Source organism: Molothrus ater, chromosome 2 (assembly GCF_012460135.2).
Source record: "Molothrus ater isolate BHLD 08-10-18 breed brown headed cowbird chromosome 2, BPBGC_Mater_1.1, whole genome shotgun sequence".
Classification (NCBI taxonomy): Eukaryota; Metazoa; Chordata; class Aves; order Passeriformes; family Icteridae; genus Molothrus; species Molothrus ater.
Window position 1 is genome coordinate 74,879,597 of NC_050479.2, and position 24,270 is coordinate 74,903,866.

Sequence of the window (24,270 nt, forward strand, 5' to 3'; positions counted from 1 at the left end):
TCCCTCTAACCTGGTCACCAGACTGAACTCACACTACACTTCAGGGCACATATTGTTTAGCACCACCCAAATAAAAACCAGTTCATGTATTTTGAGTCCAAGTCCATCATCTTAATGTGAAACTCAGGAACCAGGAGAATGACTGCAAAAAAAAGCATGTTTCAGCTGAGATACTTTGTGTTCCTGTGGGGTGCACTTAGAGAGGCCCTGAGCATCTGTGAGGCAGGTGACAGATTCATGCAGCACATGGCTGAGCAGTCAGAACTGCCTTAATTCAAAAGCAAGGTCCTGGAAGAGAGGGCAGTGCTGCCACAGGGACCTTTGGTGGCTCTGTCAGGGAGCTTCACACAGCTTCTCACTGTGGCCAGTTGTGAAACCTAGCAGGGCTGAGGCATCAAAGCTGGGCTGTGCCTGTCACACAAGCAGTGAAACACCAGGAAACTGCAGATACAGTAGGTCAGGGTCATGGTAGGTCAGGAGGAACCCTCTGCACGGGTAGCTGTGCTCTTCCCTGCTTCAGGATGCTCTGATTCACAGCTGTCCCAGTGCCAGCAATCCAGGGCAGAATGCAGTATTTACATGTTATGCACAATAATACTTACGGGCTATGCAGTACTTCCTCACTTACACATTCTAAACATTTGGTTTCGCTCTGTATTCCCTCTCTGGCTTCTTAAACACCACACAGACACAGTGCACCTGGCTTTTGTCACAGTGGGAGTTTAGGGTGACCTCAGCTTGCTCAGGGAGATTTTAGGAAGAAACTGCTGGGAAGGGTAAACCTTGCTTCTTTGGGAAAGGCTGAGAGCAGGTGTAAGCAGGATGATGCAGTGGCTTTTGCACACTGATTTTCAGGTTTTAGTTCAACGACCAAGGGGACTAGTAATTAGAATTGGAGCTTTTTTATATTTTCATTTGTAAAATTGAAGAAATTATTAAATAATCATCAGTGTTAAGAAGAATGAGTAAGAAAATATAGTCTGCTTCCCAAATTGCTATTAACAGGGAAGACAAGAGTCATTCCATATATTACCATGTAGTCACACTATTGGTGAATATCTCATTTCTGTAAATGAAACAGAAGAGAGTAAAAAAAAGTGAGATATTAAGGCCATTAGGCTATCAAGTTTATTTCAGAATCTAACACAATTTTGTTTGGTTGTTTTTTTCCCCCCAAATATTACTGTTTATGTAAGTGTCTGCAGAATGGTGTACTTCAAAAAAACCCAAACAGCATTAGGATCCAATCACATTATATAATGCATATACATATAAGAAACTAAAAAAGAACAGTTCATTGTGAGAATTTTTAGTTGCTGATCTACTATAACACAATTATGAAAATGCCTTATTCTGATTTCAGAATGCCAGTGGTAATCAAAAGTAACTAGAATTACATTGACTTCAAAGTTTGATAAAAGCAGGGACAGGTGAGATCCAACTTGGGCTCTTGACACAACTCTGTGACTTTATGATACAATACTGTTCTTTCAATTTAGCTGAACAATAGCCTGGTCTAGGAAATTCAGAAACTGTTCCACTATTGGAAAGAAGGGCTACCAGTGTCTGCTTTGATTATTTTCTTTTTTTTTTTCCTGTGTGTGGCAAGGTCACTGACTTTGATAAAACCATTTGCAAACTTGCATCAGCATCTGAACAGAGAATCTGGCCCCAGGTCATCTTCTGTTCTCTACTACTGTGAAATGGATATTGCACATAACTCATTTTAAAATAATGCTTAGCTTCTGTAGCATGAAATGTCCCTCGTTATGATTTACAGAAGATGGAGGTCAGTACAGCTGGAGTGAAAAGGACTTATTTTCAGTTAAATCTCTTCAAAGGGTGATAGCTGGGCATTACCAATTGGACTTTAACAAAGGTTTTCTCTTTGGTATTGTGTCACAATACACTGCCTTAAGAAAAAGAACACCTGCAATAAAATGAAGGCTGTCTAATGCAATATAGAAAGAGTGGAGACTTGTTAAAGACAGAAGATTGAGACCTGACCTGAAATATTGTAGCAGAAATGGTGATGATATAAACCACAACTAAAGTGGGATTTTACACAATATCTGAACCCAGGATAAATCTTTCACAAAGCCATAAAAAAAGCAATTGAGAAACAAGCCTAATTTTAACAACTAGTGCTCAGAAAAGGACATTCTTATTGGGGAAAGGGTGGACAGCCATTAGAGAGGATGCTAAAAAGGCAGAAAACAAAGCAGATGTGGCTCTGTCTCTCGTGTGAAGGCAGGTGCTGAGCTGGAACAGGGCTGTGCACACCTGCCCCTCTCATGGCTGGGCAGAGAATGATGCTTCCCACACAGACCTCATGCTTATCAGCAGCTGGCAAAGCAGAGAGCCCTGCTCAGTGCAGGAAGCTACTGGGGAAGAAGACCTGGAGAGGTGGCTCAGAGGTCATTAACCAGTGCCCTGAGGAAAGCTATTTGCTTCCTTCTGCTGCTGAAGTTTTTTGTCTTCAAAGCCTACCCCTATCCTAAATAGGATGTGGAGACTTGTAAGGAAAAAGGAAGTGAGGAAAGAGATGAAGGGTGTAAGAAGAAGGTCACTTCATACATCTTTTAAATCATTCATATTCATCCTTTGTCTCCTACTGCCTATTTGCTCTTTCAGTGACTGAAATAACTTATTTCTCATGTCCAAACCTCATCAGTTGTGTGGTGCAGTAACAAAATGCATTCTTATTACTCTGCAGTGTGGGACTGTGTGCAAAATCCCAGCTGCTTCACAGAGAGGAGCCTGTGCAGAGCTCCTCCTGGCTCTGCAGGGTGAGGAAACTGCTGGTGGCAGTGCTGGCGGCTGGCTCCTTCAAGGAGAACTATCAGTTTGCATTGACATGCCAGTGTTGCTTAGAAGCAACTCCATAGACCTCTAGGGAAAGAAAAAAAAAGGCATGGAGAATAAAGAATGAAGAAGAAAAGGCACTTTATGAATCTTCCATTCCCTCTGGGACAGAGATATGCAGAGAGCTGCTACTACATCCCTGAAGTGCTATGAAGTCCAACAATGCTGCTACTTGCCCATACTACTGTGTGCAGTGCACATGCCAAATTTTTTGGCTAATAATTTGCTCCTGTGGTTCTGGGAGAGCACAACTAAACATGCATTTTATTCATGCAAATCTAATAGACGTAGGGGAAAAATACAGACAGTCCATGCTGTTTCTGAAACAAGAGATAAAGAAATCTACATTATGCCACTAAACTACATGTAAAAGCCATGCTGTCTCTTGATAAATACTGATCTGTGTTGTGGTAGTGATCCTTTGTGCCAACACATCTCTGTGCTCATGAAAAACAGGGAAGCAGGAATGTTGGAGCTAGTACTCTGTGTAACTCATGTGTCTGGTTAATTTTTGCCTTCCTGTATTATGTTGCAATTTATTGCAAAGTATCATGTTTTAATTTATTATTAACTTGAATTAATTGCAAAAGTGACAAGTGCTATCTTCAGTTAGTAGACACAGTGGAAACTAAGACGAGAAAAAAAATGCTTTTAAAACCAGCCAAATTGACAACTCGATCAATTTAGAGAAATTCCACAGTCAAACATTACTTTTTCAAGTTTAGCACTCCTGAGACAAATTGAGAGGAGATGAAGAAGGAGGGGGATATCTTGGCTTCTGTACTTTTCTCCACACACACATTTATTTGCTTTCATTTTGATAGTAAGACTAACTACTACTACTAGTATTACTACTGCTGCTATTACTAGTCCTACTAATTATTCTTCTACTACTACTACTACTAATTATTGCTGTGACAATCTGCTCCATTTTGTCTATCAGAGAGATTTGGTTTCCAGTGCAAACACATAACATGATATTTCTCAGCAACATATCTCAAGGCTCTTTAAGGCTGAGGAATCAGCGGTGTCAAGCAACACATTGAACAACTGATTTAGTTAGACAGCTGTGAACAGCATTCCAGACACTGGGCAGCTACTTCCCTATTTTGCTTGTTAATAAGAATTGTTGGCTATTATTAATTAGAGTTTATTGGCTTGCAGTTTTTACAAGATTAATGATACTAGTACTTTGTGGCAATTTTACATCCATGTGTAAATTTTAATACTACACAGGGCAATGGTAATTTTTTTTACTATTATGTATCAGTTCAGCTGTGTACACTGAAGCATTAAATCTGTGCCAGATGCTCCATAACAGTTTTCACCTCTGTGTTTAAAGGCAAATAAGCCCTGGATGAGCAATGAGGCTTGATCTTGATGATACAAAACACTGACAGAGCTGAGAAAAGTGCTCATCTACTGGGAAACATCCTATTTAATTCTTATGGTCTGGGGAGACCAGGATGAAGGAAAAAACCGACTGGAATCAGCCTGTTTGGTACACCAGGAGCTAGACTGATGATCTCTGACAGCAAAACTGATTCACTTTGCAAAATTCAGAAGAAAATGCTGTTCACAGTGGACACTGGAAGGCTCTGAACACAAAGGATGCTGAGGTTTCAACTTTGTCAGATGGAGACAGTGGGAGAGGACGGAGCTGCTACAGATGGAAGAAGAAAGGAAATCCATTGCCATTCATGCAGAAAGGAGAAACATTTATTTTCTGAATATAGTCCTCACCATGTGGATGTGTTTATGGACATACCTGTTTGTATAAATATAGAAACAAACACTGACACGTTACTGCATATGAAAAGCCCTAGAAAACAGAAATGAGGAGTAGCAAAATTCTCTTTCAGAAAGAAGTAAACATAAAGGTAGGTAAATGCAATTACAGTTAGCTTGTGTTTTCAGCTTGCTTTGCTGAATTTCGCATGAAGGTCATTATGGAGACACAATTAAATTGAATTTCTGGTAAAAATCTGAGAGGGCTATCAGAACTAAGGAAGAAGAAGCAGACTACTCAGTAGCAGAGAATGAGGAACCAAAATGCTGGAGAGGCATCTGTTTATTGAAGGACTTTTTTAGATGCAGTCACACAATATAGCACAGAGGTTGATCCGATCATCGCGGTATCCCTTCTGGCTGTTTCTCATGCAAGCACATTACGGGTTTGCAAGGCTCAGTACAAGATGATACACAGTTCAGTCACTCATAAGGTATATCTACCTCAAGAGATGTCTATAGGTGTGTAAAAAGAGTACTGTGAATCAAAGGAGCTCATCTGTGTACATCTGTGCCTTATTTCATGGCCTGACTCTCAGCCTGACTCACCAAGCACAGCAGGACAGGCTGGGTACACACTGGAGAGGAAGAGGCCTTGCCAGAAAGCTCCTGGGCTTTTGGTTTGAGTTTCCCATGGGCCAGTCATGCACCCTCATGGCAGACAATGCCAACAGCCTCTTGAACTGCAGTGCCATCATGGCAAGGGAGGTGATCCTGCCCCTGGGCTCAGCTCTGCTGAGGCTCACCGGCAATGGTGTGCCCAGAGCTGGGCTCCCAGCACAAAAGAGACATGGACACACTGGAACAGTCCAGAGAAACACCAAAAGGTACTGAAGCTTCTGTCATATGAGGAGAAGCTGAGAGAGTTGTGACTGGAGCAGCCTGGAGAACAAATACTTTAGGCAGATCTTAGCAATAATTTATAAATACCCAATAGGATGGTGGAGGGAAGAGGGTACCTGACTCTCCCTTGAGGTGTACAACGATAGGATAACAGGCAAGGGACATGGGTTGCAACACAAGAAATTCCAGCTAGACATGAGGAATTTTTTTTTTTTTCTGAGGTAGTCAAGTAGTGAAACAGGAAATAAGAGTGTTATGGGATCTCCATCCTTGGACGCATTCAAAATTAGGCCAAATGAGTAACCTGATCTAAGCTTGCCCCCTTGGGCACCAGGAGTGATCTTCAGAGGTGACCTTCAATCCCAATTATTCTCTTAGTTTGTGAAATAGAACTGTTCATGACAGTACTTCACAGTCTGAATTTCAAAACCAGCTCCAAAATCTGTATGAAAACAAATATCACCAATTTAGGAGTCCAGTTGTTTTTTTTTTCCTTCTGGTATCTTATTTGCTCTGCAATGCTTAATATGCAATGACAACAAGAATTCGGTCAGAAAAACAGATAGGTGAACAAAACTCTTAACTTCCAATTTCAGCACTTCATGCTTTTGAAATCTTCCTTACATCATTTTGCATGTCTTTTTGGTATAGATTAACAGGAACAAGAAAAAATATGGAAAGACCAGAAGAAAAGGGCTAAAATATTTATAGTTAATAACATTATTCCTCATGACCTAAATGACTCCTAGCTTACATTTTTTAGTGTAACTATCAAATCTGTTTGGAGAATTGACTGCATTGTATACCTGAACACACTTCTGACTTCTGAAATAAGTATAAGAAATAGCTGTGATATCAGCTGTGGCTGAGCAAATGACAGTTTGCCTCTCCAGTAAAAAGGGTTATTAGTCTCTGAAGAAGTAAAAAGAACCAATACAGTGGTTGAACAAATAAAATATGTTTTCATTGAAATCTTCAAATTTATTTTCTGTGATAGTCTTCAAATCTGACCACACTGTTTTATTACACTTCAGCATTGCTTGCAAAACAGCAAACAAAGAAATAATGGAAGAAATCTACAGTGTGTGTTTACTGAAGGTAAAGTATCCCAACTAATTAAATGCAAGTATAACATAGGAGAGAGCACCATGGCATTTCCTTAAATGTGTGGTTTTAGCTATATATTTTCTGTCATCATTCCTAAGGAAATCACTTTTCTGCCACTGAGCTGTCTCTGGGTCTGTTTATTAATTTTCCAGAAAAATATTTTTTAACACATATTTCAGCTATATTTGAAAGGAAGACAATATCTCTAAGACACATCTAAGGCATTAAGTCTGTACAAGTCTTATTAATCCTGGCTGCTGCGTGGAGAACAGAGACCCATCTGTTTTAGCCACCAAAAGGACAGGAAGCACCTGGACACTTACAGCTCCTGTCTGACAGCTACCAGTCAGCACATGGGTACTGACACCTTCCACACATTCCTTTAGCCATGGCAATTGCCTTTTCTTTCTTGCTCAGTAAGTACACAACTGGGAAGAAAAATTTTATGATGCTTGTGGAAGAGGTGGACTAGGAGAAAAACAAAGTCAATAAAAAACCAGAGGGAGATCACTTGTTTTAGTACTTCTGAACACCATTTCCACCTGCTATATTTAGTTTCTGTATAGTTTCAGATTTGACTTGTATAAATTAAGTGATAAATAAATATTAATATAAATAAAATTCAGTGGGAAAAAAATTAAAAATAATGATTTTGTTAGACTGGGATGCCTGACTTGGGGTTTCATAACTTCAGCTTAAACAGATGTGTGGTATTAGTTTTGTTTGAGCTTTCTCAATAATAAATAAACCCACATTGCTTTTGTTAGCATATTTATTTTGAAGCCTGGATTCTACATTTCAGATAGAAATTCAGTAAATACATATAAGTTTAGAGTAATAATTTTCTAATTTTAGTAGAAATACCCTTCAGCCCTAGGCTGACTTGACTTCTGATTTTCACCGAATGAGCAAAAATGCAAACAGATACACTCTTTTTAAAAGGCAGGAAGAAAAATAAAATGAAAAGAAAGGCCAAGAAGAGAAGGAAAAACTCTCAATGAACAGTTGTGTGTTTCTTGCTGTGCCGTATGTGGTAAATGACTCCTTTGGCCTGGGCTGCTCAGATGCAGTACAGCTTGCTGTCAGTGTTAGTGGTTTAGTTGGAAGGAACTGGAAATCATCTTACAATGGGCTTCAAGCATTCATTTCATCTTAAGCAGAAAGTTGTTTGTATTAAATTCATGGGAGCATTTTAGAAACACTGCTTGTAAAGAAGAGGCACAGAAGCAAAGAATTTTCCATCCCTTTCCCTGACTTTCATCCTTTCATTCAAACAGAATATTTTTGTGCTTTTAAAAGACCACCTGCTGAAAGTGCCATGGAAAAAGGGATGTCAGTAAACAAGGACACAACGGTCCTTGACAGAAGATGAATCACTAGAAATGCATTCTGCTATATAAGCTATAGCTGTTACATAAAACTGTGGAGATATAATTTTATCTTTCTATGTCTTTGTTTCAGCTCTGTTTCTCTGTCTTGTCCCAGTAATCTGTAAAGGTAATGGTAAAAAGACCCCTAATTTCATGCCTGTAGGAAAATGGGGCTTTGCCTCTGTATCTAGTCACTTATGCACACAAATAATGGACTATCCTGGTTTATGTTTTGAATTGAAAATTTGTTGCACTTTTTTTTATGGCTGTGTATGAACAGATGAAACAAAGGACTAGGTAAATTAACTGGGAATCAGATTTAGTGACATCACTTACAAGGTTCTAGAACACATTCTGTTAAGCATAAGAAATTTTCTATATCCATTAAGTACAGATGTGCTTTCTCCAAAATGGAAACACACTTTCTGAAAGCTATGTGGAAAGCTGACATGAAATAGATCTTTGTAAGATCACAGAAACCTAGAATGGTTGGAATCGGAAGGGACCATAAAGATTACTGAGTTCCAACCCCCCTGCTCCCTACTTTCCATCTTATTTTACTGCTCTGGGCACTCCTGCTCAGCAGTGAAACACACCAGTTTGAGGTTATTTCTGCAGGTGAGCATCAGTGGTCATGTCAAGCACTGAATTCCCTTGTGCTACAGACTGTGGGTCTGCCCCAAGCACCAGCATTGCCAAGGCTGTGCTGAGAGGCCATGGAGAGGGAACAGTCCAGGACTAGCCCCACACCACCCCCAGCCACACACCAGGACTACACTGGTCAATAAAATGTCTGCAGGCCTGCTTGCCCTTCTCAAAGGCAAATCATGTGCACCACTTAAAAGGGGGCAAGTAAACAAAACAGTTTTGGCAATAGTCTTGGTGTTTGTGTGGTGTCTCTCAGAGCCCAGGATGCAGGATGGTAAGATCTGCCAGAGGAGCGTAAAGGACGAGTTTCACTTCCAGGTAACAAAAAGGTCTTCCTGGTTATGGTTGTTCTAAGCTGTTAAGAAGATCAGGTGTTCTCTCACCATCCTGAGAATAAAGGATGAAAAGGATCTAAAATTATCTTGGTAGGCTTAAGTTACAGCAGATGATCAAGTGTAGGTGGAGATCTGCTGACTCAGGCTGAAGACACTGTCTCTCTTACTAATCATAGAGGCAACAACTCTTTCAAGTGTGCAGAAATGGATGTCTTGCTTCAGTGTTATGTTTAAATAGGACTTTGAGCTGAGCCATGGACACTAACACCAAAACCAAGCAAAATATTCCCAAATACCTCCAAGTCAGTCTTGTGTGGGTGAACAAGACCAAAGAAGACGAGCACAGCTTTATTAAGAAAACCATCACAGTCTCAGAATATCCTTCAGAGGTGAGATCTGAAACCTTTGCTGAGATGAAGACAAGAGGGAGAAATCCAAGCAACTCAGACAGAAACCTTTGAGTGCAGGCTGAATCCATCTTCTGGATTTAATGTAACGGCAGCCCTACTATTCCTTTCTAGAATGGAAATCAAAATTCAAACCCCATTTCTCTGAATTTCACCACAAAAAGCAATACAGACTTGGCCCTGCCCAAAATATCACAGCTACATAAAACTTAAAAGGAAGATCTCATGACAAAAAATGCACATCCTTGGTTGTGCATGGGGGGAGTCTGGAATTCTGGAATTCAGATACATCACTGGGCTCCAGGAGAGAACTCTTCTGTGAAGACAAGTCCCAGATACAGAGTGTGTGTGGGGGGGGGAGCTTCTACACACACACACTGACGTACATGGAGAGGAGAAAATATATGAGAAAGACTAACGAACTAAGAAATATAGGGACAAAAGGAAATAGGAAATGGTGACAATAAAGTTGTACAAGAAGTGAGGAAACAGCAAGGTGCTGTTTTTCTCTGCTGGCAGGTGAAGAGGGCAGCGAGCAGAAAACACCAGGTCAGCTAAGTGGGCAGCAGGCGTGGGCAGGGGAGGAGCACATTAGCTCACTTTGACAACACAGCCAGTGGAAAAGCCTCCAGTCTTCACTTCTTGAGATACACAGTCATGAGAAGTGTGAATGTGTACGTACATGGGCAGTCAGTTGAGAAGAAACCCACAAGCCAGTTTCCCTCCCTTCATTAGCGCAGATTTAAGGGCAAAGCAGTTTGAGTTATGGTCTCATTACTGAGATTTAATTACTTTTCCTAAATGTTCTGCAGAACATTTACTTGTACATTGCAAAGTATTACAGTATAGTCACAACTTAGGCTCTCAATTACAGGAGAACTAGGCAGGAAAGAAGTTGAGTTAATTAGACTCACTGAAGCTTAATCAATTCCTCCGTGTATGCAGGGAAGAACACACCAACTTTTAGTCCATCTGTGAAGCTGTGAAGCCACCTTACCTGTCTGCTACAGGTTATTAAAGCCCCCATGCAAAGGAAAAATTCAATGATTTTTTGAAAATAGCTGCTATTTTGCATTTTCTACACTGGGCTAATTTATTTTTGCTAATTTCTTCGTTCCCATTTTTTTGAAAACTAAATGCTTTGTTTCTGAGACTGCTTCTGACTGCCCATCCTCAAGGCAGCATTTGGTCTTTGAGGATCATATTGGAACCCCAACCCAGCACCTCAGGCTCATTTGTAGGTCAGTCTGTCTAGGAAGACCAGAACCTTCACAGGGGAGAGTAAAGCTGCAACTCTTATGAACACTTTCTCTAGCCTGGCTCTAATGCCATTCCTGCTTTTACAGTGATGGTACTTTAGAAGGATGGAAAGAATCTCCAGGCATATACATGACTTCCAATTTAATTAGGTCATGCAAATATAGATATGTATATGTTAGATATGTATAGACAGTGACTACTGAGTGAACAAAAAATCTGTAAGCCCACGAGCCAGTTTCTTTCACTTCAGTAGCATGGATTTAGGGCACAGATTTTACACTTAGGAGCAAATAACATAAGTATAAGTAAAAAAAAAAGCTCACTTCCTAGGTAAAATTTATCCCACCCAAAATTAGACAGTAGCCAGATAAATCACTTCCTAAAAGTGATACAAGTATGCTGCATGTAAGGTGTTAACTCCTACCCTCAACTCTCCCTGTGCAGTTAATGAAAAACCTCAATTAGCTTTAAGGCTTGTCCTGTGGAGGTGTGAGACAAACTCACCATGTCTGATTCAGCCTGTTGTGGCCACAAACTCCATTTTTATTTCTTAACATACTTGCATTAGCTACCAATTTTAGGCATGCAAAATCCAGACCTGTATGAACTGACTATGCAGCTGCCGATTTAGAAGGAAAATAAGTAGCAGCTCCTGGATGAAAATAAAACGTACACGTGAGATCAGTGAGATCCAAACATGTACTCAGTGACTTCATTTTCCTTTGCAACTGAGTGGATAGTCAGTAGGAGCACCTCCACAGGATAGTGGGTGTACTTCAAGAGTTGTGGTAACAGAACATACTTTTTCTATATCACATTTGCATGCCATGTAAAAGAAATCAGGTAACATCATGTGCACACACAGAAGTGAGGGAGAAATTGTTTTTCTGAATGTAATTTAGGAGACCCTCACATGGGCGTTCTGTTTTACTACAATGTAGGCTGACCTGTGGGAGGATTTTATTACAAGCTGTAGAAAGGATATGTTAAAACATAATGGCATTCAGAATAAAGAAAGATACAATGGCCAAATGAGTATCTGTAGCAATATAGCATTGTCTGTTCTTTTCTTGGCAATAGTCATAGAAAAAGTTTTTGTTAAATCAGCCACACTATTAATTCTCAGTTTCTCTCTTTACCTCCTTCCAGTGAAAGCAAAATTGATGTATATATGACATTGAGTACTATTTTATGCATTTATGAGTGCTATTTTATGAATTTCTGTATGAAAAATGACATTTCATTTTTCAGTGACTTCAGAGGCAGATGTATCATGAATGGTTTTGCAACAAAATCTTCAAAATTCTCTAACACACTAACCAAGAGAAGCAGAGTGGTGGCAGAGAGTCCTGCACCAGCAGATGGCATTAATTCCCTGCAATTCCTGCAGCAGCAACAGTAAACTTGCACCACAGCAATGTAATATGTGGGATCATAAGAGATGCAGATAGTTAACCGTAAGTTGTTTTCTTGTCATTTGGCAAAATTTTTCTTTTAAAGCATCATTTGTTTTTTCCATTATTTAAGAAACAATTTACACATAAACACTGCATAGAGAGAGATTTGACACATCAGAGCAGCATGGTTTGATATTCACTCTGCACACTGGTATAGATATTACCCAGTGGAAGCAAGTCTGTCTGACCCAGTATTTTTTTTCCCCAGCAGCATGTTTCCATGGATAACTGATGGAAGAACCTGACTTCTCTTCCCAGTTCAATAACACTTTTATTCACTACTCTTTGTGTTCCTAAATACCCTGCGCTAAGGTGATAAAACTATCAGTTTAAACATTTGCAACAATAATTTTAAAGCTTTTTATGGCTAGAAATACACGACCTCTACTATTTGGCAAGCAGAAAGAGTAATGGATTTAAAATAGACTTTTTCCCCCCTCAAACAAAGCAAAACACTGGCAATTCAACAACACCATGTTGTTCCAGCAGCCCTCTGACCCTGATGCAGGAGGCATCAGGCAGGGAGGTGCTGGGAAGTGGGACCAAATGTGCAGCTGCCCTGACTGCTGGCACCTTTCACCACCAAGGTCTTGAGGGGGAAAGGAGAGGCTCCCTGCCATGACATGCCAGCTGCTAAGACAAGTATTGTAGATGAAAAGAGAGCAGAACAGGCAAGTGGACATACAAATATAGGCTGATGAAGTAAAAAAAAAAAAAAAAAAAAAAAAAAAAAGAATCAATTTCACTTCCATTGACAAAATAAACAAAACACAATCTCATCTAGAGTTTTAGTAACATGTTTACAGCAACATTAAAAGCAGGTGTTACCTGTTCTAAGAGATTCTGAAGCCTCTCTATTTCACAGTCTATTACAAATTTCTTTTCTTGCCTTCGGTCCAGATCTTCTAAAAGCCGCCTGTAGCTGGCATCGTTAAAATTCTCCACACAGATGGCACTGACTTGCCAGCTATTTTGTCCTGCTTTTTCCATAATTGCTTGAAGTATTGAATAACCTAAAAGAGAGGGACACAATACACTAGTAACACAATCATTGCGTTTTTTGAATAGGAATTGTCCTTAATCAATATTATGTCTCTTAACATATGCTCCTGCAGGGAAGGGAAGAAGAGAATATTTGAATCCTACCTATGCTGCTTGTCATGATCAGCACACAGTATGCAATTAACAAAATTTACAGTTGCTGGGAGTGATCAGAATGCTGAGCAGTATGGATAATCTTCATATGATTCATACACACAAACTCTTACACTCAAGCTTTCGGCTTCTCAGATTAGTTTTGTACAATTTCTGTGTCCGGACACAGCAAAGGAAAAATCTGAGCCTCCTCATTCAGCTTCAGCAGAAGTATTTGCATACCAGAAAACCATTCAAATGCTGTGGTTTGGGTTTCTTTTTTTAATAACAACACTTAATCCAAGCAGCTTTTAATGCTTCCTAGTGAGAATTCTTTGTGTAATTTAATTATACTTATAAACTATATGCCAGTATATATGTATAAATAGAAATTATATTGAACTATTTCAGAGCTTCCATACAGCTTGAATCAATGTATGCAAAGAGATTAGAGGTCACTGAATGAAGGGCACCAGAGAAGCATTAACTGTTACTACTGGCAGGACTATTGCTCTTTATCAGTACCAGTATTTGACGCTCCCCTGTGGTCTTTGAGGCCATTCACAGATGGGAAAGGCAGTGTCCTGTCAGAGGTCTCCCCCTGAACCTGCAGGGCAGTCTCAGGCTGCCCTGGACCACCAGCCCTTCACCTTCTTCCTGCTCTTTTTTTCTTTTTCCACTGGGGATGTGCAGTACAGAGGCAGCAGGGGAGATTATGACATGACTTAGGACAGCTTGCAAACCTCTTGACTTGCTCAACCAACCCATGAAGCAGGAAGCATGTATTATTCTATTCTTCATCCAGAATAAGCAGGGAATTTTTTAAAGCAATGAAGATTGTACACCACACACCCAGAGTTGATGTTTAAAAAAGACAAAAAGAACAGAAGGACAGATATGTTTCTCAATAACATGTTCATAAAAATGACACAATTCAGAGAAGCTCCTCCTGTCTAGAACCACAACAGGATTGTGGCTTTTAACTCATGAGCTGGCAGAATTTCCCCCACTAGCTTTAAATTCAAGATTTCACCCCTTAAAAATCTTCCTTAGTGATGTGGTTGCCTAGTGGTAGCCTTTTTCTCTCTTCAGCAAGAGTGTCCCATGCATGAGTGCAGTGACCCTGAGGTGTCATTTTAATGCACTTAAAGATGCCACTGCATGGCAGGTTCCCTGTAAAAGAACTGAGATATCCCCAAAGATTTCAAGAAGAATCTTAGTAAGTTACATTTCAGAAAGAGCACTTTTGGGTATGTGGTTGCTAACTAACTAATTAGCAGAAGACCTACAACACAGTGGAAATCTGAGTTTGCCTCCAGTCAAATAAAACTAGACAACAGTTTTATTAGAATGTGACTTTTTTTGACATATGAGAAACTAATGTTCTTGCAAATCAGGACTAGTTATTTTTCTACTGGCTCCTATAACATATGCAGTCTTTGAAATACTAACTTAAAATATAAATTTTCTTATCTTTATTGACATTATGAACCAGCACTCCAAAATGAACATTTATTAGGTTTTTCGCCCCAATTCAGATGACATATTTTAGATAAAAATACTAACAAATATAATAAATACATAAAATGAAGGACATATTTTTAAAGATAAATGAGACATTTATTTTATGAAACAGAATTTTATTGCAGGAAATGAATTCAAATACTCAATGCATCAAGTATTAAAACATTTCTGCACTCAGCATATATTTTTAACCCAATGACTGTTATTTTTTTTCAAAGAACCATCAGCTTTCCTGTTAATTGCTGCATAATTATTCTGCTTTTCCTGTTGCTATATTCAATCTCCTTTTTGCCTGTAATTATCTCTGCAAATCATGACGAGATTCTTTCCCAAGCATTGTATTTCTTGCTTCATTTCCTATTCATTTCCATATATAGACATATATTAAAACCACTCCAATGTTACAGGGGTCCCTACCTCACTTAACACTCTAACTTTGACTTGATCTGTGCTACCAAGGCAGTCAACATTTACTTAATTCAGCTTCCTGACACTAATTAACATTTTCTTTGATTCAGAATGAATGGTGTTTGAAACAGCAATTGACATTCCCTCCTTCCTTTCTTATTTCATTTGGACAACTTCACTAAGATGTGTTTGGATCAAGCTAGTTATTCATCCCAGCACAAAGCATGACAAATATCAGACAAACACATAGAGAGCCTTTTCTTCTATCCTGGATCAAGGTTTCACTTGTCACATTTCATTAGCAACTGCCTTCATTTAGGTATTTGAAGCTACTGCAGGTTCTTGTCGGTAGCTGACACTCAGATGAGCGTTTTCACAAGTAGGCACAACGCAGCTAAACAGCACTAAGGGGATATGGTGCAACATTCTCCTTCAGAAGAGTTCAGAATCCCTGTGCAAGTCATCAGTGGCATGGTCATCTATTCAGTGTGCAGGAACCATTTTTAATGTAACAGACTGACAAGGATGAAGTTTACACAGAATGAATAAAGGCATTCATAGGCTCAGTTGGATAAAAATTAGACATGCTGCGGAGAATGCTTATTTGTCTAAAATAATTGGCTACAGCTGACAAGGAAATAAAATTGATTTCTGCAAACATTTTATAAGGCAAAAACCTCTGAAAGTAACCTGGGATAATTCTCAGAAACTGAATGCTGTATTTCTATTCAAGCAAAATTCCTAATCTTTAGAAAGATGTTTGCACAAGTAAAGACAGTAGACATGAATATTATAGCTGTCATCTAAAAAGGTATTTATTTTCTGTTTACCTGCTGTTTATCCTCAGTTATGCTACCGACAGATGAATGATTAATTTTCTGGAATACATTCCCTCCCATTTATTGTGAAACACTATTGGTTGCATACAAGCAAACAAAAAATTCCTTAGGCTAGCTCGTATCTGCTGAGCTGCACAATCCATATTTTTTCTAAACACTACTATTTAACAAAATGTTTAGGACTATGCCAATATATAAAAGTAAGCTAAATTCTTTCACAAATTTTTATAGCGACCCTTCCTCATCAACCAATTCAACCTTGAAATGTAGACAACTCATATATTAAAAAAGACAAATGGTTGTGCCCAAGCATAACTTTGAAGCCTGGAAATGTGTATCAAGAAGTTCCTTGTCCTTTACAGAGCTGGCCTTTTTTTTTCAATTAAAAAATCTATGAATTAAATAAAACACCAACGGAACTCCTGAAAGCTCAACCAAGTCCTTCCCAAATGCAAGGACATAATATGCAAGAAGGGGACTGTATTCTGGGGAGATTTCCTCAAATGACTTGTGATGAGAAGTCTGCCAACTCATTTTTATAGGTCATTGCTTAAATGTAGATACTATTAACAACTGCTTAAGGACTAGTAATACCAATTCCACCTCAATATACTGGAACCAAATCAGCAAAAGGGCAACCCTGCAAAGATTTTATTTTCTTGAGCCCTTGTCTCCTTGCTTTTCTGTTGTCTGGTCAAGTAGAATTGTGATGACATACCATACTGCTATTTTCTTCTTTTTCTTTCTTTCTTTTTTTTTTTTTTGTCTCAAAAGATAACACGCAGTCATAATGCTGGGAAAAAAACCCATGACCCCACCCACCCCACCCTTCCCCCCCATGAAAATTAAACATTACTCTATCTGTTTCCTGTAAAATGAAAGCTGGAGATGCCTATTGCAAGAAATCTATGCATTGGGGTTGATACTACAGTTAAATATATTACAAACAAAATCTCAGATTTTTTAAGCCTTCTTCCCTCATTCCACAACCTGCTGGCATTTTTTCATCAAAAAATGGATCAGCCTTAAAAAAATAATAGCATATGTGCACCTGGTGCTGTAGAGATATTAGTACTTGTTCAGAGTCAGATATCTTCTGGAGGCCAAAGTGTGTAAAATGGGCAATTTCGTAGTCCAGGCTTCCTCCTACTCACTGCAACATTCCTGTAATTGGAGCCTATACACAACCTTCCTCCACCCAAGTAGCTCAAATAATGAGAAATATTTTTGATTTTAAAATTTAAGACTTTTAGACTTCTTTATTTGTCTTCAGCTAGGCTTTCCCTTAACCAATTTCATTTCAGCAGGAAATGATTTGATTTCATTTATTTCAGATTAAATAAAAAGTAAAATTTGATATCTGTATCTCTTCAGCATGTTCAGAATAAACTGAAGAGATATAGGATAACCATCTTGACTTATTTTTTCTTCTGGGATGTAGATCTTTCCTTTTTTTCTCCTTTTTTGTTTCTTTTTCTTTTTCTTTCTTTCTTTCTTTCTTTTTTTTTTCTTGCTTGCTTGCTTTCACCAGATAATAGTTCAGTGATCAATTACAGTGATATAATAAATTTCAATAACTTTCATCTTACAGCAGTCTTTTCCTTCTGGGAAACCATTTCCCCAACCCTCTAAGCACAAGCAATCATTCCTAATGGGCTTGCCAGGACACAGACACTGAAGTGGCTGTCTGCTCCAAACAGTAGCAACCCAGTAATAATTCTTATTTTGGAACTTTTGTCCAGTAACCTTTTACTAATTTTCTGCAATGAAGAGGATGCAGTATTTACATATTATGACTGTATTTTACTATGGTTAGCAGACTAACAATACCGAATTAGTATGTTAAGAAATTTATAAACTTGGAAACAGCATATGCAATATATTTGTTATGACCGCAGGCATAGAAAACATCTCTGACAAACACGGGTCTTTTCCAAAGATTGGCTTATATGGGCTCATATGCTGCACGCTACTGAAATGCAAATTAATTTGCTTCTCTTTCAGGGACAGTTAATTTTCAAATAGCAATAAATCTCATTCCCAAGGTTTGCTATGATTCCAAAAGCTCCCACTGGTGGAGCTACTTTATGAAAGCTTGTCCCAACTATAGGAATTAGTATTAGTAAGATTTTTATAAATCCAACACACAGTTGGATTCTTCACACAGAAGTGAAGAATGACCAATAAATCATTTGCTAAGGATAAGCCAATATATATTTAAAATTCAGGACTGGATTAATGTTGCTTAATTCTAGCTGTTTATAGAATAGTTGTCTAAGTTAATCATCCAAGCTTGCAAAGGAGAGACATGTGACCCATAAAAAACCCCCATTTTTTTTGTCTTAGATATCTATCTCAAAGGTGCTGTTTCTTCAATGAATACTGAAGGAGTCTGGACATGAGGCTTAGAGAAAATATCTACCATTTATTTTATCTGGCTAAATCTTGTCGAGATGAATCCAGAAAATATAGTGATGAAAACCATGAAAGAAATGTACAGTATGAGTGATGCATGACCATACATTCCACCAATAACTACAAGCTTTCAAACTTTTGCATATTTCATTTTTCCTTGTTGTGCTTATTGGTCATTCTTCACTTCTGTGTGAAGAATCCAACTGTGTGTTGGATTTATAAAAATCTTACCTTTTTATTAACACACAGTTTTGTTTCAAATTTTGGTCAGCATAGAACTCCCAGAGCTTAAACAGAATGACTTGCACCCCTGATTTTTTGTACAGTGTGAGCTGGAGCCAGAACTCTCAACAAAAAGCACATACAAACTGGCCAATTCCTCTGACAGAGTGGAAGCTAGAACTATGGCTGTGTTCTGAGTCCTTCTTGGGTGTGATTCACAGAAATGATAGAGAGATTGAAAGTAAGTCAGGGAACTCAAGAAATAGTTCCATCTATTCCTCTCTAACCCTCCATCCCCCAAAGAATAAAAAGTATATTTAAGTATAATATAATAATATAAAGTACATTTAAAAAATTCTAGACAGATATCTTTCTTTGTCCTTAAAAATCTCTAAAGAGGATTCAGTCACATCCTAGGTAATATATTCATTGCTTAATTATCCTTATCATTAGGAGATGTTTTCTAAAGTCTAACCGAAGTCTTCCCTGGCATAATTTAAAGCCACTCATTCTTGTCCTATCTCTAGTAGGCCTGGAGAACAGTTTGTTCCCTTCTTCCTTAAAGCAATCCTTTATGTAACTGAAGACTGTTGTTACATTTCTTTTTTATCTCCACTTCTGTTTCTGAAACATGATTCGGTTTTTCCTTGTGGAAAATGTTTTAGCCTCAATTCTGACAATTTTCCTTGCTTTTCTCTGGATATGTTGCAGTTGATCCAAGTTGTTCCTGAAGTACATTGGTGAAAATGTGATGTATTTAAAAAATGTATTCCAGAGTACACACAGTCCTCTTAAAATTTTATCCTCTGCAAGCTTAACAAATGCATTTTGTATTTCTTCATACAAATCATTAATAAAGACACTGGAAAAAAAACCCTGCAACCAGAATGGATCAATACTTAATACCTCTTTATTTGACACTGAATCTCATATACTTCTTTCCGAGTTTGAGTGTGATCAGTGTTTGATAGGTCTTTTAGAAATCTCATCAAGAAAAAATTTCTTTAGCTCATTGCCATGGGTTGACCCTGGCTGGATGCTGGGTGCTCACGAGGCCTTCTATCACTCTTGCTCCTCAGCTGGGTGGGATGAGGGAAAATGTGGGTCAAGACAAAGAAAGGGAGACATCAATCAGCAATTACTGTTGTGGGCAAAACAGTACTAACTTGGGAAAATTAATTTATTGCCAATCAAATCAGAGCAGAATAATGTGGGAAAAAATCTCCTAATACCTTGCCCCCACCTCCCCTCTCTTCAATTATGCATATGGCTGTAGAAGATCATTCTTGCCCAGAGAAGCTTCCGGAGAAGCTGTGAATGCCCCATCCCTGGCAGTGTTCAAGGCCAGGCTGGACAGGGCTCTGAGAAACCTGGTCTGGTGGAAGGTTCCCTGTCTGTGGCAGGGGTGTTTGAACTAGGTGACATGTAAGGTCTCTTCCAACCCAAACCATCTACAATTCTATAATCTGCTCCACTGTGGACCTCCATGGGCTGCAGTGGCACAGCTGCCTCACCATGGTCTGCACCAAGGGCTGCAGGGGAATCTCAGCTCTGGGACCTGGAGAGCATCCTACCCCTTCTTCTGCACTGACACTGGCACCCGCAGAGCTCTTTCTCTTCCATATTGTCACTTCTGTCTCTGTTGCACAGCTTTTTCCCCTTCTTAAACACATTATCCTAGAGGAGCTGCCACCATCGGGGACGGGTTTGGCTTTGGCCTGTGGCAGGTTCATCTTGGAGCCAGCTGGCTTTGGCTCTATCAGACATGAGGCAAACCTCTGGCACTTCTCACGAAAGCCACTCCTGCCATGCAAACCCAATGCATTGATATAGCGAAATTTCATGGAAATGTAAAAACTTGCCTTAGAATGTGATACACAATTTTTTTCCAGTGTCTAGAAAACAAAATCATTTTGTAATAGAATGAAAATTGCTTTAGCTCACATTATCTGTTTCTGAAAAATCCATGTCTGGGCTTACTTAGCTTTCCAAATTCTGTCTACTTTCAAAGAGATCAACTATGATGTAGATTGTCAATTAAGCCACCTATACCATCAATGATCAGGACAATTTTACTGCACATGGTTCTGAACCAAAACTGAGGAAATAATGGATCCAATTTAGCTATCTCTTCTATTGTATTTTTGTTTCTAATACTTTGGAATATTTAATGATAAAGAAAACTATCTTTGAGATCATATTTCTTGCCTCTTTGACAACTATGACCTTGAATATTTTCTTGGTGTTTGAGACACCTCCAAAACAATATCCTGCAATAGTGTATGGTCAGACTTTCTGTCATTCTCTCCCTTAATCCTTTTCAGACTGGTACCTGTGCAGCTACATCTGCAGTATTTAATAATCCTTCTTTCCTGAGGACAACACAAAGCTACAAGAAAATGCTGTCAATATATTACAACCATTACTTCTTTTTTTTTTTTCCCTTAAGTCTTAAGTGGAACAACATAGCCTAAGAAATGTGCTTTCAGGAGCATATGGGAGGAGGTTTGGCTTACACCACAATGGGAATTCATGATCAAAGATTCAAGCTATGTCAGGTCCCATTAATGCTACACCCACTCAGCAGCAAGATTTTTCCCCTTCTTTGCATTTCAGACTCTGCAGCCTTCATATGAAAAACGCTGTAAAGGTGTCTCATCAAAGTGCCAAGTGATAGAGATAACTGGGAACTTGAGAGGGACTGAAGAAAAGCCCTGGTTTTAAAGTCAATTTTATAGTTTTGGTTGGGCTTTCACAGTTTTCAGATACCATTACTTTTCCTATTTCACTAAATGCCTTCAAAATAACATTGTAGGCCCATAATTTTTCTTATGACAAGCATGCATGGAGATGAAAACATCCAAAGATACTTACAGATGAACACCAAAACCAAATTACTTTTTAGGTAATAGTTTACAAACTATTACCTAAAAACCCCCAGCAACTGACCGAACAAGCGGCACAAAAGAGAGGGAAAAAAGAGAAGCATTTGGTATGCTTACCCTCTGTCAGACCGTCTATGTAGTCTCTATAAATAACCAGTTATATTGGGACAATCATTAGGGCTAATGTGTATCAGTATTTTAAATAAAGGGGCAGAAAAGAGGTAAAAACAAATCCAGTTTGGAAGAAAGTAAGTTCAAATATTTACCTTATTACCTTTTGCCAAAATTCTTTCACTAAAACCTATAAGACTGATACTAATAAATTATCTTTCTTGCACGATATCTTCGTTCAGGCATAGCTATTTTCCAGAAATTGCTAGCTTGCCAACAATTTACCTCTCTAGTCTCAATTTAACAGGATTTACTTTGCCCTGTGATGGTATACAAACGTATAAGAGGTTTGTGTAAATAACATCCTAAATAAACATGTCAAAGGATATCAGCACTGTGAGCTAAAGCTCTCAAGAGCTGGTGTATCTTCAAATTAGCAGTACCTTAATGTATTCTGGTTAATATATTGTGCTGTTGTGTTTATATTGTCACTTACTACTTTTCCCCATAAGGCATCTGCCTCAATACAATACCTGTGCCCTAGGACAGAACTGCCTTGGGTACTAAATGATGATCTTGATGTCAGCTCTTCTGCCTCCTTTCTATAGGGATTTGTTAGAAAACTATTGTTTTACTATAAAATACCTGGAAGTCTCTGCCTATTGGCTGTGTCATTTCTAATACCTGCCTGAGAGAAAATAGAAAGAACAGTCTTCAGACTGAAACAACATTCACATTAACAAGCATTCTTTTGAAGGAAGTCACAACCTTAATTCTATCTCTATGCATTTCTGGCCATGTCCATATTTACTGGCAGCTACACAGCAGATAATATTTGGGACCTTACTTCTCCCATAAGTTCTATTTGTAGACCCCAGGCACATTATTTCTGATTTCAAATTAATTTAAATGCTTTGAAATCTACATTTTGAAGTATTTACTTTTTTCAGAAAAATGTAATAAGCCCCGGAAAACAGGACTTAAAATCTGAATTCTACAATTATGGTTACCACTTGTCTGAAGAGAGTTTGAAATAAGTCTTACTATATCTTTTAAACTGACACATGGACCACAAATTTATTAGAAGTTAATTAGTCCCCCAACAGAAAAATAATTCGGAGATAATCCTAAAGATCTATGATTTTCTTCCAGTCCCTAAAATTAATTCAGTGCTTTTCTCATGTAGACCAGCATTAAGATGAGGCTCCTTTTTTTGAACTGGAGCAGCAACTTGTGAATCATCTGAAGATTTCATATAGTGGCTTTTATTGAAGTGTAATGACAATGATCATTCTCCTTACCTGACTTCAAATTCAGTTTTGGGTCCCTCACTGCAAGAAAGACATTGAGGGGCTGCAGCAAGTCTGGCGCTGGGGAAGGGTGTGAGCACAAGTGCTGTGAGGAGCAGCTGAGGGAGCTGGGGGTGTTCAGCCTGCAGAAAAGGAGGCTCAGGGGGACCTCATCACTCTCTGCAGCTGCCTGACAGGAGGGTGCAGCCAGGTGGGGCGAGCCTCTTCTGCCAGCAACAAGTGACAGAACAAGAGGAAACAGCCTCAAGTTGCACCAGGGGAGATTTAGATTAGATATTAGGAAACATTCCCTCATGAAAAGGGTTGTCAAGCCCTTGTACAGACTGCCCAGGGAAGGAGTTGAGTCACTAACCTGGAAGGCATTTAAAAGACTTTTAGAGTGGCAGTGGGGTACATGGCTTAGGGGTGAGCACAGCAGTGCTGGGTTAATCTTAACTTGGGTGGGTGCTGGGTTGATCTTAACTTTTTCCAACCAAAATGATTCTATGATTCTATGACGTTGAATAATGCACCTGCCAGGCACTTCATCTTAGGGACTGAAAATATCACTCTCAACTAAACCCTGAAAAGGGCTCAGAATCTGAGTTCCTTAAAAAAAAACCACCAAATCCTACAATTAAAAAAGAAAAAAAAAAAGTGAGAAAACATTTTAATAAGTTCTTTTAAATATTTCAAGACATTACAAGTGTACACATACATGTCCATAATAAGTAAATACATCTGTATGTATGCATATCTGTAACTGCTTTATTTTTGAAATAAAGTAAACTGTGCAAACCAGCATGCAAAGAAATAACAAAAATTTCAAAGAAGGGAAATGAGCAGGGACCGTTGATTGCTTTGGCTTCCTCCTCTCTTCTAACTCTTTTTAATACTCCTCTGAAAAGAGCGGGCAGAGCAGAAGGCACTTAGTAACCTTGCCTCATGCAAGTGTCTTCACAAACACTGCTATCACAGTCATTGATATACAGAACTGATCTTTTCCAGCAATGCTGTAAGACAGCTAATGTAACATCTAGGTACTTATACACAGAAACAGGGAAGATAATGATATGATCTTCACAGAGAACACTGGACTAATCCTACTTGGCTGAATCTCCTTTTGGCGTCCACATCTACAAAATTAATGCTAGAATATTTGACAGAGGTCAAAGAAGCAAATCAAGATGATTTCAGGCCAATATATAAAACATGCCTTAGAGCAAGAGAATTACAGGGGGATTTTTCTCAATTGAAATTTTGACTAATTTGAATTTGGATAATTCTGAGCTAGTTCATGCAGTATCCTTCATCATGCAGCAGAAGGAAACAGGCACCTTCTTGAAGGCAACTCATAAAACCC

General features: G+C 38.7%; 1 protein-coding gene across 8 annotated transcripts in view; it reads right to left on the reverse strand.

Moving 5' to 3' along the window:
* The window catches only part of GRIA4 (glutamate ionotropic receptor AMPA type subunit 4), a 215,581-nt gene that overhangs the window by 77,246 nt on the left and 114,065 nt on the right, over positions 1-24,270 (reverse strand). For all 8 annotated transcript variants that reach the window (XR_004981264.2, XM_036393816.1, XM_036393727.1 and 5 more), the window contains exon 4: positions 12,909-13,093. Coding sequence is in view for 7 of the 8 variants with exons in the window: in XM_036393816.1 (XP_036249709.1) it covers positions 12,909-13,093 (185 nt within the window). In the remaining variant the exon portion in view is untranslated. The remainder of the gene's footprint in view (positions 1-12,908; positions 13,094-24,270) is intronic.